Here is a 16,017-nt window from a genome sequence, read left to right on the forward strand (position 1 = left end):
ATCCTAAATGTAATTTAGAAACATACTATCCCTGTGTTTTTCCTCAGTGATGCTTCCTAATCCATCTGTAAACAATTCATTCACTGAAAAATTTTGTCCTTTTCTCATTTAAAGGAATTAAAATGCTCTGCAGCTGCCCTTTTGGACCAAATTCTGGATAGCTATATAACTATATATCTCATGTAATGGAGTTCCAGTGTATGTAAGGACTTTTTTCTTTTTCCCCCAGAAATAAGATTTTGTATGAATCCCAGGTCTTTCAAGCCCAGGTCTTAGTAATTTTATTAATATCCATCTTATGAAAAACAATACAATATACACATACATTTATATTGACATTATTTATAAGTATATAATATTTATATTTAATATATAATAATATTTATATATTATATACAGTTTTTATATAATATAAAATTATATATACGTTGTATATATTAAATTTATATATATTAAAAATGTAATTTAAACTGTGATTACATACAGAGATGAAGAGTGGTTAAATTGATTTAATGACCACCTACAGGAAGGGTTAGGAAAGAGGTACAGCATGAAACCCCGTGTACTACGCTGGACAAACGCTGCATTGTCTCGGTTCACATCCTGGTGGTGAAACAGCGCTCCCTGATGTCCATTCTTCCCGATATTTTTGGATGAATTGTTCCACAACTTTCTGAAAATTGTAGTTAATAAAAAGCAAAGTTAGGAGCCAGTTAATTCCACTATCTCATGCAGAGGACTTAGAGTCAGGTGAAGTTCTGTTTCCTTATTGTCACTGGGTTCAGGGATCAGCCTTTCCATGTTGATATTTTTCCATAATGCTTCCAAGTTGAGTCCTTGAGTCATCCCCATCTCGGTCCTACCTCAGGCTGCAGAGTCCTGCACGGAAAGAAAGGCAGAGCTCCAGACATTCCCACATGTCCCTCTCACAAGCTCAGTTTCCTCAAGAGTCAGGTCTGAATCAGAGCAGAGACCCGAGTCCTGGCAGGCTGGGAACAATCCACCAATGGAAGAGTCACAATACCTATTCCATAACTTGTTTGTGACAGATTTTTTGAGTGAAAAAAGAAGTCTTTTAATATTTTGTTGCAGAACCACCATCCCAAAAAATTATTTCAGAGGTGGGAGACTTACAAGAAGCTCTGTGTGGGTAAAGATTGATGTTGTAAGTCACTTTTTATTGATGTAAAGGTGTAAAGAATAAGGAAGTATGCATGTCACAATTATCATTGCAGCTTCACATTTTGAAATAGGGATTAAAAAAGAAGGTTTATTTTCCTGGTCTCAAAGATTAAGATGTGGAAAATTCTGTAACCTGCCCTTCCTCTGTTTTTTACAGTTATCAAATGAACAGTAGTTAATTGATGAGTAGTTTGAATTCCTTGATGAAAAGTAATATGCAAAAAAGGAAAAAAAAAAAACCAAAAAACAATGAATGTAGATAACTCACTGTGAATATGTGTCCAAGAAGAGAGAATCTCAAGGAAGCAGATTTTTGCCCTGCTGATGTATTTGGTATTGTCTCCACCCTGCTGCCAAGTTTTCCTGATTTCAGCCTGTTCCATACAGAGATGTTGTAGTTGGTACATTTACCACTCGGTATGTTTCTTATCTCTATCCCTGATCAGAAACTTGGCATGATCTTCCCCTGAATGTGCTTGCTAACTCAGAGCACGTAAATAATTCAGCAAATTATTAATAGAAGATGAGGAAGGTGTAAAGAGGCCTCTCTTCTCCTTACCATTGCAAATGAGGCCAGTTACACTTTAATTGGCTGGGCAGGGGGAAACAATGAAAATGGATGTATCTCTTGCCATCTTCCTGGGATAAATCTTTAGCTCTTCTAAGAAAAGGCAACAGTAAGGTTTCACACTGAATCTTATTCAGCAATCTTATTAGCAAAGGGATCTTTTTCATCCTTGTTGTTACATTTCAATAGCCTGCCTTAGACTAATTGCATACTACTACCTGCATTAATTGCCTCTGTAGAAAGGTAGCAGCAGGGTACCCTGCGCATCTGTGCTTAATGATCTTTAGAGTCAGGTATCCCTTCTCCTTCGTGTCCTATGGCTCCTGGGGAGATGTTTCAATCATAGAATCACTGAATGGTTTGCCTTTGAAGGGACCTTAAAGATCACCTCGTTCCGACCCCCGGCCGTGGGCAGGGCGGGACACCTCCCACTAGGGCAGGTTACTCAGAACGCCATGCAGCCTGGCCTTGAACACTTCCAGGGATGGGGCAGGAAAAGGAAAAGGAAAAGGAAAAGGAAAAGGAAAAGGAAAAGGAAAAGGAAAAGGAAAAGTTTGTTTTGCAGCGCCGCTGGGCAGCCCGGACGCGGCCCCTGGCGGCGAGGCGAGCGAGAGGCGCCCCCGCCGTGCCCCGCTCCCATTGGCTGCCGCGTCCCGGGCGCCAACAGGAGGGGCGGGAGGAGAGAGCGTCCCGCCGCTCGATTGGCTGGGGCGGCGAGCCGCGCACGCTGATTGGCTGCGAGAGGCGCCACTCGCGGTGCGGAGGCGTGAGGGGAGGCGGCTGCGGGAGGCGGGAAGGGCGGGTTTGGGCTCCGGGCTCCGGCGCCGGAGGCGGAACGCAGCCTCCCCTCACGGCCCTCTGGCGTTCGTGCGCTGGGGAGCCAGGTCGGCTGCGGTGAGCCAGCCTCCGACAGCCCCCTGCCGGGAGACCTCCTGAAGGCGTAAATACATTTAAACCCACCAAAAACACCCTTCCTCCCTTCCCCACTCTCCGTTTGGTGTCCCCTTAAATTTTTGCGGCGACGAACACCACAGGTGTTTCCTTGGTCGTGCCTTCTGGGTATGTCCAACCTGAGAGACAAGATTAATTCCCAATAGCAATTAGGAGCTCAAGACTTGATTTTAATGTTACGTGGCTCAATCACAGCTCTGCTGCTTAGTTCTATTAATATTCCTTAAAAAAAAAAAAAAAAAAAAAGACACAAGCACAAATTGGAGGGGAAGAATGCATGTTTTTTGGTAGATCTAAGTGTGTCAACGTACAAGGATCTGACAAACAGCAGCTTTTCCTGGAAAGGCTGTTTTCCCATATTTCAAAGTTGACTGAAAAATGTAAAATTGAAGGCTCCTACTGTGGAAAGATTTATAAAATTAGAACCAAATCAAAGAACTCTATGTGGCTGTCTTAGGGCACAAGACTTAGATAATCAGTACTGATAAATTCATTTTCCATCATCTGACATACAAGTTCTACTGAAACATCTCATGTGAACAAAAGAAATGTACTAGTGCTGAAACTGACTCATTTTGTAGTTAATTTCTTCTTATTCTTTCAACAGGAACCTTGGCTTAACGAAATGAAACACAATCTAGTGTGTCAGACACCTCCCACTGTCACTGTTCATGTAAAATCGAGTGCATCCAGATCATATCAGCAAAAAAAACTTACTAGACTAAAGCGACCCGCTTTCAAAGACCATCAAGAAAATTGTGAAAAAGGGGTTCCTAGTCAGAAATATAAACGTCCAAAGGGACCATGTCTAGTTATTCAGCGTCAGGAAATGACAGCTTTCTTTAAATTATTTGGTAGGTTAATAATGTGAGATATGAATGAGTTGACTGATCAGAATGTTTTCTAAGGTCAGGAATGTTGAGAGTGCTTTATATATTGAAACTAATGGCGATTCTTTATCAAAACGTTTTGTTGGTATATTTTGATATATAAATATTTAATGCTTAAGTTGAAAATAAAAGGGCTACCTAACTGATGAAAATTATCTTTTTAAAATTACAAATGAAACCCAGGTGTTTTGCTACTTTTTATTTTATGATAATTTTCCTTAATATTTTCCTCTTATATTTCAACAAATACATGTAAAACAATGTGTATCTTGTTTTACACAAGCTTTAAAAAAAGGGACTCATCTCTTAAACATGTTCTGTACTGTGGGAATAAACTTCTGGGGGAAGAAGTGGGATGGGAAGTTGATCTAAGGAGTTGGAGCATCTCTTCTTTATTTCTGTCTCTTTCATACAAAGTTTTGTGTTTATTTAATTTAGCAAAGACATTAAGTAATAGTGGAAGATTACAGCTGGTTTTCATTTGACCCTTAAATACAGCAGTGAATGAGAGTTTGTAGTAATTACAGTACATGATCATGGACAGTGAAGCAATGACCAAAAATAAGCAAGTATTGCCCTATAAAGGCTTCCAGGTAATCAGGGTGCAGGATCGCAGCAGTCTGTAGTTCCTCTGAAATAATGGTGTGCATGCAATGCAGGAAGAAATTATGCAAATAGAAAAAAATACAGGTTATTTTTCACTTTCACCTGCTGTTACTGAGAGTGGATGAAATGGAGTCACCAGATTTTTCACCTTGCCTTTCTGGTAGAGTTTGTTTTCTTTTGTCATGTAAGCTTTTTTTCACACCTGAACCTCTCCTACTGCCCTCAGTTTCTTTGTTCCCTACTGGCCAGTCTAGCTTATTTTCTTTCTTTTGGTTTAATGAAAGACCATCTGTTCTTTATTTATAAATACCTTCTGACATAAACAGTTTTAGTGTTTGAAATGCTACAGCTTTCTCTTGTTACAGATGATGATCTAATCCAAGACTTCCTTTGGATGGACTGTTGCTGTGAAATTGCAGACAAGGTATTTCCTTCTTAGTTAACAGAACATACACTGAGTGAGAAATCTGTCTTTAATTACTTGATATTTTAATGCAAATACAGAACATATTCTTTTTCTAATGGTTTCACATGGAAGTTTCAAGAAGCTTAATTCATGCTTTCCTCATTGTTAAAAATGATTAATATATCTTGGTGCAAGATGTGTCAATCAGTTTAGGAACTACTATATCTAAGTAACACATTGATACTTCATTTTACATTTTAAAACAGTATCTCTTGGCAATGACTTTCGTTTATTTCAAGAGAGCTAACTTCACAACAAGTGAGCATACCAGAATCAATTTCTTTGTGGCTCTGTAAGTACTTTAAAATTATCTGGTTTTATTAGGATAAACTTTGCATTATTTCTTTTATGACACTGACAGTTATATGATGAGACTTCCTGGGGGCAGTATATAAACAACCTGATCTAGTGGGTGGCATCCTAGGGGATGGCAGGGGGGCTGGAACTAGGTGGTCTTTAAAGTCCCTTCCAACCCAAACCATTCTGTGGTCCTATGATAATCCTCATACTGTACATAAATAGTGAAAAGTCACCATTCTTCCTGTGATGGAACAAGCTTGTGCAGCAGCCAGAGGTTGCTTGCATTGGTGTAGTGATACACACAGTGGCATTCTGCCTACGAAACTGAATCTGGGAGCTTTTTAAAGCATTACAAGAAATGCATGCAGGACAATACACAGCAACATGTATGTGGCTCACACGTGCTTGTATAAACCTTATTTCATATCTTTGCCAGCCTTTAAGGCATTTGTATCAAAACATTTCACCATGATGGGCATCTCAGGAGTATCTTGCTATTAAAGTTTCTGTCAATGTGATTTAAATCAACTGTAAGAGCATTGCTAGAGAATTTCTGAGAACTTTTTTGAACAGTTGTAAAATGCCTATACTTTGAAACAGTGGTGGAACCAGTAATCCATCTTTGTCAGGCCTACATAACCCTCTGTATTTGGTTATACCTGTAGAGGGTTCTGCCTTTTTTTTTTTTTTTTTTTTACAGTGTTATGGTGCTCAAGTCGTCTTTTCCAATAACATCACTTCTCAGATGCTCTGATTTGCACACTAGTGCAAAGGTGGCTGTTCTTTCCACTGTCATTAGTACTGCGGGTGACATCCACAGAGCATGGAGGAGGGAGCCCTCTGACCCCACTGAAGGGGGAAAATCCAGGCCAGAACAGTGAAAGGATTAGAAGGGGACAGAGTCTGGTGGGACTGGAACTAGAGAGAATACTGGGGTCAGGAGCAAGTGAGAAAACTGGGGAGGAAACAAAACATCCTAATTTTTTCCAAGTGTGATTTACAGGAGCTTAGTACCAGATGGATCCAGAGGAAATAAACATTTTCCTGTTGTCTGAGAAAACAAAACTAAAAGTAACTAGATAGTGAACGAAGGGAAGAACGGAGACATTAAAAAAATTATTTAAGTTTTTAATTTATAACTAAAGGTAGACCTGTATTTAGTTGTTTGCTCCTAATTTAATATGAGCAATGTAATTTTCCAAGAATAGCTAAAATCCATAAAGTAAAAAATGAAAAGTTTAAGATTTCACATGATAGTTTTAAGCCTTATTTAAAGAATCAATCAGAAACTGTTTATTTTATTCAAGGGTTTCTTGCCAGCTTGGAGAAGGATGTCAGGATGTGTTAGTTCTTGCTTATCTATTAATTTAGGAAATTCTAGGGTAAAACAGTTTTTATAAAAGCTTGGGTTTTTTACCCAAAGGATGCACATGCAACTAATTAAGAAAATATTGTATTCCAGAGAGAAGGCTGTATTTTGTTAGTGTTTTTTCCTCATAATACTAGAAAAAAAGAACCACTGCAATATGTCTGTTATTTTAGAAATCATTCTAATATAGTGGTATAAGATTGAATATTTACAAACATAAACATATATATATTTGAAGGTATCTGGCAAACACAGTTGAAGAAGACAATGAAGAAGCAAAGTATGACATTTTCCCATGGGCTTTGGGCAAAGCCTGGAGAAAGCTCTTCCCTGATTTCTTAAAGTTAAGAGATCAACTTTGGAGTAGAATTGACTACAGGGCTATTGTAAGCAGACGCTGCTGTGAAGAGGTAGGGAGGGAGATTTCATATTGTAGATGTTGAAGTCACAATAAGTAACACCAGCTAGAAATGTAGCTCTGTACAGTTTCTTCCCTAAAGTAAACACACAATCCATGGGAAAGAGAAGATGCTGCTAAAATGTAATGGTCCATTTATACTCTATTTAAAATATATTGTTTGAAACACTGTTTTTTAAGTAAAGTAGAATATTTTATATTGCACTGCTGTTAAAAGTAAAGTTTCTATTGGCTAGAATCTGCTTCATGCAAATATTTTTAATTTAAAATCTTCCTTAATTTGTTTCACTGCATCCACTTTAGCAATAATGTAGTGTGCTTTACAATTCACAAGGAAAAAATATATTCCTCACTTTTCAGGTGAAGTGTGTATCTGGAAAAGCCCTTGTCATGTTCCAAGTACATAATGTTTACTTTCAGATGGTGGAAAAGCAAATGTCATTTACGCTAGAGGCCATTTCTGGGGATGGGATTAGATACTATGGGAAAAAGCAGAGGGAACAATGCGAGTGCAGGATGCTTTTCTATGCATACCCTCCCAGCTTCCCACTGTCATTATTTCAGTGATGATGAACACTGTCAGCTGGTGTTTGGTAGCTGGCCAAAGAGACCCTCTTGTGTCCAACATCCCGAGCATGAGCTGCTCTTTGTGGTGACTCATGTGAACATACACGGCTGGAAGCTGGGATGTTTCCACACCTGACTGGTATCAGGATTACTTACTCCTGCCTAAAGGAGCAAACTTTCCAGTGGTCAGTGAGACAGATAAGAGGCGATGCCCATTTCAGCTGTGTTAATTCCCTTCCATACACTAAGTGGATCTTGTTTTCTGCTGTGTGTTTCCCCGTTATTTCTGCTCTTCCTTATGCCATGGCTGTTCCCACAGGTGATGGCTATTGCTCCAACACATTACATCTGGCAGCGAGAGCGCTCTGTCCAGCACAGCGGAGCTCTGAGGAGTTATAATGACCAAGTGCAGCTGCCCCGAGGACCCAGTGCTACTCCTACAGAGTGCCTGCTCTGCGGGAAGAAAGGCAGATTCGTACGACTTGGATTATCATCTTCCTCCTCATCTACTGACACTTTGGAGATGATGGACTTACACTTATCCCAGAATTCACAGGACACCCTTTCAACTAAAAAAATGCTTATCGACTCTCCTTCTTATAAAGCCCAAGGTATGGTTTAATATTGTGAATAATTTTTCATTGGTTTAGGCAACTGGGGCCACATTTGCCCTTCAGAGTGCTGCAGGGACTGCTCTGTCCCCTCCTCTTACACCTTGGCAGAACTTTGCTTTTACCCTTATGGATTCATTTTCACATATTGTATCTTGACTTCCTGGAAGTACCAATTGCTTTACATTGAGTCTCTTCATGTTACTTTCATCTACTATGGTAGATTTTTGGTGTATTCCAGTCTACTCAGGCATTTGTTACTATTCTTGCATTATAAATGAAATGGAGAGTCCTGTTTTAAATGCTTATGATTGGCTGGAACAATAAAAATACTGGTGTGTAAAAGGAGTTAAAGTGCTCTTGCAGAGCATGTTTTGAAAAAGGGCAGGATGCTCAGCTGTGGCATGGGTTTGGACATAGGTTAAATCACAATTCCCATTTTCCTCTAAGTATCTAATTTGTTGAAAATTTATACAGCACTGTTTTAATCCTGGGGTATGAGTAGAAAACAAGAGCTTATTGCAAGAATTGTTTATGTAATTGAATCTCTGCCCATTACTCTACTCACAATAGCACCCTCAGCCATTGCATTAGGGGCCTCTATTACATAGAGCAGCTGTGGGGACACCTCATTATTAAATTTTTTATATTAGAAGCTAAATGCACTTGAGATGCAAACTTCTTCAGGCATCTGGATAAGGCCTCAGCTCTGCAAAGACACTCTCCTGTAGCTAACCAATGAATGAACCAGTTCCTAGTATACTCATCTGATACAAAGGTAGTTATTTATAGCTCTGTATGTTTTATTTGCATGTTCTCACTTATATCCAAACTTCCACTATTACAGTACTATTGTTACTGTTTTTGTCAGCTTTACTACAAGTGTGATTCTCGACTTTGAAAAATTTGGCATTTAAGTATTTCCTGAGATATAAAGCAAGTCATTTACAAAACATAACTTAATAATTTAATGTGTTAAACATCACCACTTACTCAGGGGAGACCTAAAATGACTTTAAGTCTGTTTTTATTTGAGAGATCTGCTTCTCATCCCTGACAAGGGCCAGAAAAAACTGTTTCCTCCAACCATTTGAGAATACGTTATATGAAGTGACGTTCACAAATAACCAGCCAACTTGCAGCGTGAGTGCTAGAAGGGAACCAAAGCTGTGCCTGTCAACAACTGTTTTGATGTTGAAATAAGCACAGCTTTATCAACTGAACACATTCAGTGAATTTCAGTATCTCTTAAAGTCATGCTTTAAGAACTTTGCTATTAAAGAAACCTATAGGCACCAGTTGGAAGCCAGGAAAGTATTAATTTCAAAGGAGAGCCTTTGATCCCTTATTTTCTTACTGAATTTTTTTCTCCTTATTTCTAGTAGACTGTCAGAGGCTGTCCAGCAAAAGGCAACTATGTAGCACCCTGGATCAAGATACGTCTATGGACTGGTTTACAAGCAATGGAGAATGAAATGCACCTCATAAGGCAGAAACAGATACTATGATTTGCAGAACAATCTGGACTGCATCACACCACCAGACGTGAGGATTCCCTTCAAATGTTTCTCTTTACATAGCAGGATAACGGTGTTTCAAACTGATGTGAGGTAGAAATCAGAGCAGTCATTGGTAAAAGTTACACAACATGCAAAATGTAGCATCTAATTTGTAATGTTTTATTTCATTCTGATACAATATTCAAATTAGCAGCTAAGGAGGCAGCAGCATCAAGAAAGCAGTGGCCGAAACTTTCTCAGCTGGGTAAGGAACGCTAATTAAAAAACAAAAGTTACCACTTTAGTATTTCAATATGCAATAATTTTTTTATTATTGTCAGTTTTATGGTTTCATCAGATAGGAAAATACCAAATGCTACTACAAAAAAAAAAAAAAATTTGAAATAAAAATACCACTAAACACTTAAGATAATCTTTTTCCAAGCGTCTCACCTGAATGAGCTTCCTGCCAGTGGGATGGTCGGGCAATGTAAGGCACTGAGTGGTTTGTTTCAGCAGCATCTCTGAGTGATTCTGTGAGAAGGACATTTTTATTTTATTTTGTTCCCACACATTTAAGACCTACATGCAGACTAGAGTAGACAATGTACATGTAATATTTTTCCCTGACATGTTTTGGTTTTTTTGTTGTCACCTATCAGTATATTCAGAACTCTTTGCATTTTGCAGATCTGTACTCTATATATATTTACACTTGCCATATAAATATTATATATGGCAGCATTTTTGGATTTGCCAGAACACCGTTATTTTAAAACGGAGCTCACTGGCTACCATTTCTCCTAAGAAATCTTTAAGTCCATCAGGGTCTTCTAAAGCAGCTTTGGGCTGAATATAAAGAACTGAATTTTCTTAAAACTCAAAAATTTGAAAACAGTAGTAAAAGAGCAGTAATTCTTTATTGCAGACTGACGTTTATTTTTTATTTAGCCCAGGTTTTTAGTAGGATATTTTAACTTAAATAAGAATTAATAGTCTTCTTTAAACCTGACAAGGTCCAAGCTGTCCAAAACCTTGCCTATTCTCAGCTGACTTAGGTAAAAATGCTGCCTCTTCCTACAGTGGATTATCAAAGTGCAGTTATAGGGGATCTCATCAGCAGTAAAGTCCTTACCATTGTATTCGCTCTCCTTAAGAACTGCTTGATGCTGAATATGGACTTCTTCATTTTCATTTTGAAGTAGTTCTTCAATATTTTCTTGAGTTTCCACCATTTGACTTGATTTGTAATGCTTGAGTTTAGCAGGGAGTACTGACCATCTCCTGTGAGTTACCTCAATTATCCTTTCACACAAAAAAGGAAGCTTGAAGCTCCGTATTCTGTCTAAAAGCTCAATAACCTGTGTGATGCTTTTGAAGAAATACAAAGGATAAAGTAGTATTTTGAAAACCCAAATCACAAAATTTCAGTTCTACTGACTTTGGCACATTCTTTACCTTTGAGGTTACACAAGTCCTTCAGTTTTAGGGTAAAGGAGCAACCTGACTATTGCACTGGAGAACAGTGCAGTTACTTTGAGGATGCCATAATGGCCAAACTTCACTGACCGGAAGGAGAACATTTCCCAGGCAGATACCAAAGGATTTGGCAAGGGTAATTTATACTGAGTACAACTCCCAAAGAAAGCTACATGGGAAAAAACCCAACTTTGTTAACCATTTCATTAATGCTGGATGTGTATTTCAGAAGGTGCTTGGTTTTGTACTGAGGCCAGGTAATGCCTGAATAAAGGTACCAAAAAGAAATACTTACTTTGCTAAGTACACAGCACACACCCCACCTTGTTTCAGGCTTGGGTGTACAACAGGCAGAGCACACTGAGGGTTCAGCATATCCAGAACTACCTGCAAGAGAAATACATATTAATATTTACTGGGAGAACATATGTACATCTACCAATGTAACATACAACAATGCTGGGGAGAAAGAAAGGTTATGGAAAAGAGATGCATACAACAGCAGTATGTAATCATCAACCAGTTTCATTACTGCCTCTCAAAACCTGAGGTGCACTCTTACACAAAACAAAGTCCTCTCTACTTCCAAATGAATTTCTATTAAAGAGCATGTAGCGTTTGACCAACTAAGTAGGTCTGTAGGAAGTTAAGCCTCCTAGTAATTAAATCCCATAATCCTGACAGTAATAAAAACTTTTAGAAGACTACATTTACTAACACATTTGAATACCTATTTCTCAAATGTGAGAAAAAAAAATTGTTCAAAGACATAAAAAGAACACATGGTCACAGTGTCTAACTTGCTGTCAGTTTCAAGATTAAAAATACTTATTGTCTTTGGCAATTTATCCATCTTCTGCTAGGAAGCTATTCAGATTGTAGAACAATGGGATATGCAATATCTGATCCTTCCTGCAGGACTGTTACTTGAAACATTTTTTGAAGAGGTATTTTTATGCTATGTATTATATTTCTTTGCTTGCACCATTTAAAAAATTGATATTTGTTTAAAGCATTTAGTAAATAAGTAGTTGTAAGTAGTTTCTCAGCTTTACAGGGAAGAGTAACATCAAGCTGTTTTCTCCAGCATTACTCCTTTTAGGAAATCTGGATACAAAGAAGTAGGACAGGAGAGCAAGCCATAGCATTCTCTGAATTATGCTTTAGTTACATTGTGCATTCTATACAGCTGATGGCAAAGTGGTCACATAGTTACATATTTAATAAAGTTATGTATTTTACTGAAATTCAATGCTTGAAATATTTATCTCATAAAAATATCAATTTCTCAAAAATAAAAGAAAGCGAGTTGGTCTTTACTTTTAAGATAGCAATTGTAATATTTCTACAGTACAGCTTTATCACTCTTTCATTTGACAACCTGTAACTGAAACCTTGAAAGCATTTGTATCTGACAAAAAATTTACGACGTTTCTTTCACTGATAAGGACCTGGATTGTTATTTTTCATGTTACACTAGGTACGGGAGTCCCATTGTGAGTGTGAGCACTAGAGGTTTTCATTAATGGAGAAAAGACACGTGTCAAATGGGGGAGTTGTTTGGATTCACTCACTGCATCAAGGATTACAGATTTCATATCTGCAGCAGCTGTTGAAATGTCTTTAAGAATGAACTCCACGTTATCTGGCCACTTATCCACGTGTCCTTTTTCCCATGCAGAACGCCAGTGCCTGTAATTCTTCTTAGCTAAATGATGATGGTCCTCTCTGATTTCGTAACTTAGAACACGTCCTTTGGGCCCAACTGAAAACAAAGAGAAGACACTCCATTCACCACTTTATACTGCTGTTATAAAGACTTGGGGAAAAAAAAAACAAAACAAAATAAAAAAACCACAGTCTGTAACATAAGTACACCTTTCCATCTCCACTTTAGGAAATTATTACATGTGAAACAATCACAATCTTTGTTTTCTTTACATTTAAAACAAAAGTTGCAGAAAAAGTGCCATGTTAGTTCTTTCACAGACAGAAATCCATCAATGCACAGGTGAAACAAAGTGTAGTTATAGTAGTACAGACTGCTCCAGATGTTCTACTAAGTCATTCCTACAGCAAAAGACAAGTAGAGCATCTGTGGCCCATGCCAGATCCTTCTGCTAGAGCAACCACAGGTACCAGCTAGGAATGCTGCACCAGTACTCACAGGCTAAGGAAACCTGCTCACCAATCTTAGCCCCACAGAAAAGTTTTCCAGTGTACTCTTTGATCTACCCAGGTTTGTGCAATTTTTCTGTTACTGTCTGCAACAGCAATTAATTATTAAATCTAAATTTACTATTCTGAAATTTACCATGAGTCCAATGTACACTGTTTCTCATAAAGGAAGCATTTCCAGGCTGTGCAGGCAGACAGCAGGTGTGCACTGCTGTATTATTCTATATTTGCATTACTCCAATTCCTCAGGCCTATCCCACCACTCACTTCTGTCTCCTTGCTACTATGGAATGGGTGCAGCCTGCTTTCAGGAAGGAGCACCTCCTCAGGTCAGTTCTGTGCCTTCCTGAACCATTTCAGTTTGAAGTCACCAGGCTCCTTCCCTCACCTATGTGAACCCACTGTGAATCCATTCTGGTAACTCGGTAAAAGGGATGGATTCCCTGACAGGTGCTCCTTGATCCAGCTCACCCTGCATCAGACAAATGCCAGAACCAGCTTATAAGAAAGGGAAGGTTTGAGCACGTTGCCTTTGATCACCTGGAGAAGTTGTAGAGTCACAGTCCCAACTCCTTGTTACTTTAGATTATCAGTTTACAAACATCAGAAAAATAAAAGGGTCACTTTTACCTCCACTCATTCAAAGTCATTCCTATTTTTGGAAACTGCCTTTTTTTTTTTTTTTTTTAATAAGAACAAGGTGAAATAACTTAGGCAAAACTTCATTACTATGAAGCTACAGTATGTCAATTTGCATACATCATATTTTCCAGTTCTCAGAGATCTTAAAGTCATGGCAAATACCACTCTCCTAACTTCATCCTGTTTCATGTCAGTAGCTTTTGTGAATGATTTAAGAAAGAATGGAAAAGAAAATACAAAGGGAATAGCAATTAAGAGATGAATTAAATCTATTAAATCAACAAGAACTTTGGAAATTAAATAATTCCAAGGACATTGGTAAGGTGGGCACTAGATCTGAATTCCAGCATTTACCAACACAGCAGCTGTTTTCCTTGTTGGCTATCACTGGTGTGTATTTAATGGTGGCAAAAACAGCCACCATTAAGAAAGAGCAAAGCAAATCAAATCTAATTATTTCTGTGTCAGCACTGAAGTGTGTTCAGCTATGATTAAAATTGGTTGTATTTGGTGCCAACTGAAATTCAATAAATTTGAAAATAGCAATGCAATTTCATACATTTTTCCCACTCCTCAAAATAGAGCTTATCTGGCACACAACTGCACTCTTTTCCTGGATAGGGTTAACAGCCTGGTAATGCCAATGATTTTGCCAGCTTGGCCCATTTACAGCTAAATTAAAATGACTAGAAAAAAACCTGTTTAACAAGATTGAAAAATGAGAGGAATAATTGGCAAGTTCGGTGTGCTTGTATGAAATACCGAAGGCGGAAAAAGCAATTGCTGTTTTTAGCAAGAGCTAGTTTCTGTCTTAGCCAGCAGCAGGTATTCCATCTCTTTGAGTTCTGGGTCTGCCCGTAGGGAAAGGTAGGGAAAGCTAAGGACTTCTACTTTCCCTCTCTCTAAACGGAAAAATAAGCTCTGATGTTTATCTTGTTTATCTTCTGTTTCATCAGCTTCTAGCTCCTACAGCAGCAGTGTTTGCTTTGAGGATAATCCCATCCTAATTTCAAAATCCCAACGGAACTAAAAAAACCCAAACACTAGTTTATTCCAGAAAGATGATCAGAGGAAACCAGGCAATAGGAGTAGGAGGCAGAAGAGAGAGGGAGCAGAGGTGCATCTGCTGACCTTGAAGTTTGGGCCAACGTATCAAGACCAGCTGTAGTTCAGTGATCTTGAGGCATGGCTGAAACTCAGCTTTCTGCAAGGCTTTCTGTAACCAGTTACATCACGACCCTCTAAGCACAGCCAGAATGAACTGGTTTAACTTTCCTTCAAGTCAAACTATATGTGAACTGCAGCAAAGCTTTCATGAGCTGAATAATAAGTACCACGTGAACCATAAATAAAAGTTACGGGTAAAACCATAACCAAAGTAAAAGTCTGGGCAAAAAAACCCAACCAAACAAACAACTTGTGGTAAGGAATTATCGAGAGCCAAGTTCTCACCTGCTCTCGACAGAAACAAGCTCATAGCACCAGACCCACTGCCAGTTTCCAACACGGTGTCTCCCGGGTGGATATCCATCATCATTAACAGAGCGCTTATATCCTGCGAGCAAGAAAAACACGGCACGTTACTATTCGCGAGAAATGAGAGATTCGGCCAGCGACCTCCCAGCCACCAGCCGGTACCTTGGGGTAGGCGATGGTGGGTCCCCGCGGCATGAGCAGCACGTACTCGTCCAGCGAGGGCCTCCTCAGCAGCAGCCGCTTCCCTTCCGACGTGCGCAGCACCTGCCCGGGCAGCTGCCCGATGATGTCGCGGTGGGGCAGGACACCTCCGGAGCTGTTCAGCACCGCCTCCGCCGCCAGCCGGCACAGCAGCTTCAGCGTCGTGTTGTGCTTCCTCCGCATCTCCGCCAGCGCCAGCTCCCCGGCGCGGAAAGGCCCGGAACGCCGACCCGCCGCCTCAACCAGGGCGCCAACCTCCTCCTCTTCCTCGCGGGGAGCCTGAGGCGGCTGCGGCGCTGCCGCCGCCGCTTCCTCGGGCGGCAGCAGCCGCCTCACCCGCTCCAGCGGCGACAGCGAAGCCTCCCATGCCCGCCTGCGAGGCTTCGCGTCGGGAGGAGAGGAGGAGGAAGAAGAGGAGGAGGCGGCAGTCCGCCGCAGCGCCCGCCAAGCCCTCATGGAGCGGCCGCCGGCGGGAAGCGGGGGAGCGGCTCCGCCTCCGCCGCTCTCGCCCCGCGCGCCTGCGCCGCACGCCCCGATGACGCCATGCGGCGTCATCGGGGCGTGCGGCGCAGGCGCGCGGGGCGAGCACGCGGGCGGTGCATGCGCCGCGCGGG

At 40.1% G+C, this 16,017-nt stretch overlaps 2 protein-coding genes across 7 annotated transcripts; one reads left to right on the forward strand and one right to left on the reverse strand.

The window, feature by feature from the left end:
• Positions 1 to 580: 580 nt before the first annotated feature.
• Positions 581 to 15,923, reverse strand: TRMT61B (tRNA methyltransferase 61B). Of its 6 annotated transcripts, none has more exons than XM_085575803.1 (7): positions 15,365 to 15,923; positions 15,179 to 15,281; positions 12,481 to 12,671; positions 11,202 to 11,293; positions 10,563 to 10,732; positions 9,881 to 9,961; positions 581 to 673 (listed from the first exon to the last, which is right to left on the reverse strand). In XM_085575803.1, the coding sequence occupies exons 1-7, from the start codon at positions 15,857 to 15,859 to the stop codon at positions 597 to 599; spliced, it is 1,209 nt and encodes a 402-aa protein (XP_085431929.1). In that variant the 5' UTR covers positions 15,860 to 15,923; the 3' UTR covers positions 581 to 596. The 6 variants fall into 6 exon arrangements, 5 of the variants coding, with proteins under 5 accessions (XP_085431929.1, XP_085431927.1, XP_085431930.1 ...); XM_085575801.1 differs by having other exon boundaries at positions 582 to 673; positions 10,563 to 10,798; XM_085575804.1 differs by lacking the exon at positions 581 to 673 and adding an exon at positions 9,585 to 9,702.
• On the forward strand, positions 2,554 to 9,838 carry SPDYA (speedy/RINGO cell cycle regulator family member A). Its single transcript, XM_085575805.1, has 6 exons — positions 2,554 to 3,555; positions 4,563 to 4,621; positions 4,870 to 4,955; positions 6,571 to 6,742; positions 7,637 to 7,928; positions 9,311 to 9,838. Exons 1-6 carry the CDS (start codon positions 3,327 to 3,329, stop codon positions 9,400 to 9,402), a joined length of 930 nt encoding a protein of 309 aa, XP_085431931.1. The 5' UTR covers positions 2,554 to 3,326; the 3' UTR covers positions 9,403 to 9,838.
• Positions 15,924 to 16,017: the final 94 nt, after the last annotated feature.

The sequence above is a fragment of the Lonchura striata genome, chromosome 3 (genome assembly GCF_050655825.1).
Source record: "Lonchura striata isolate lonStrDom1 chromosome 3, ASM5065582v1, whole genome shotgun sequence".
Taxonomy (NCBI): Eukaryota; Metazoa; Chordata; class Aves; order Passeriformes; family Estrildidae; genus Lonchura; species Lonchura striata.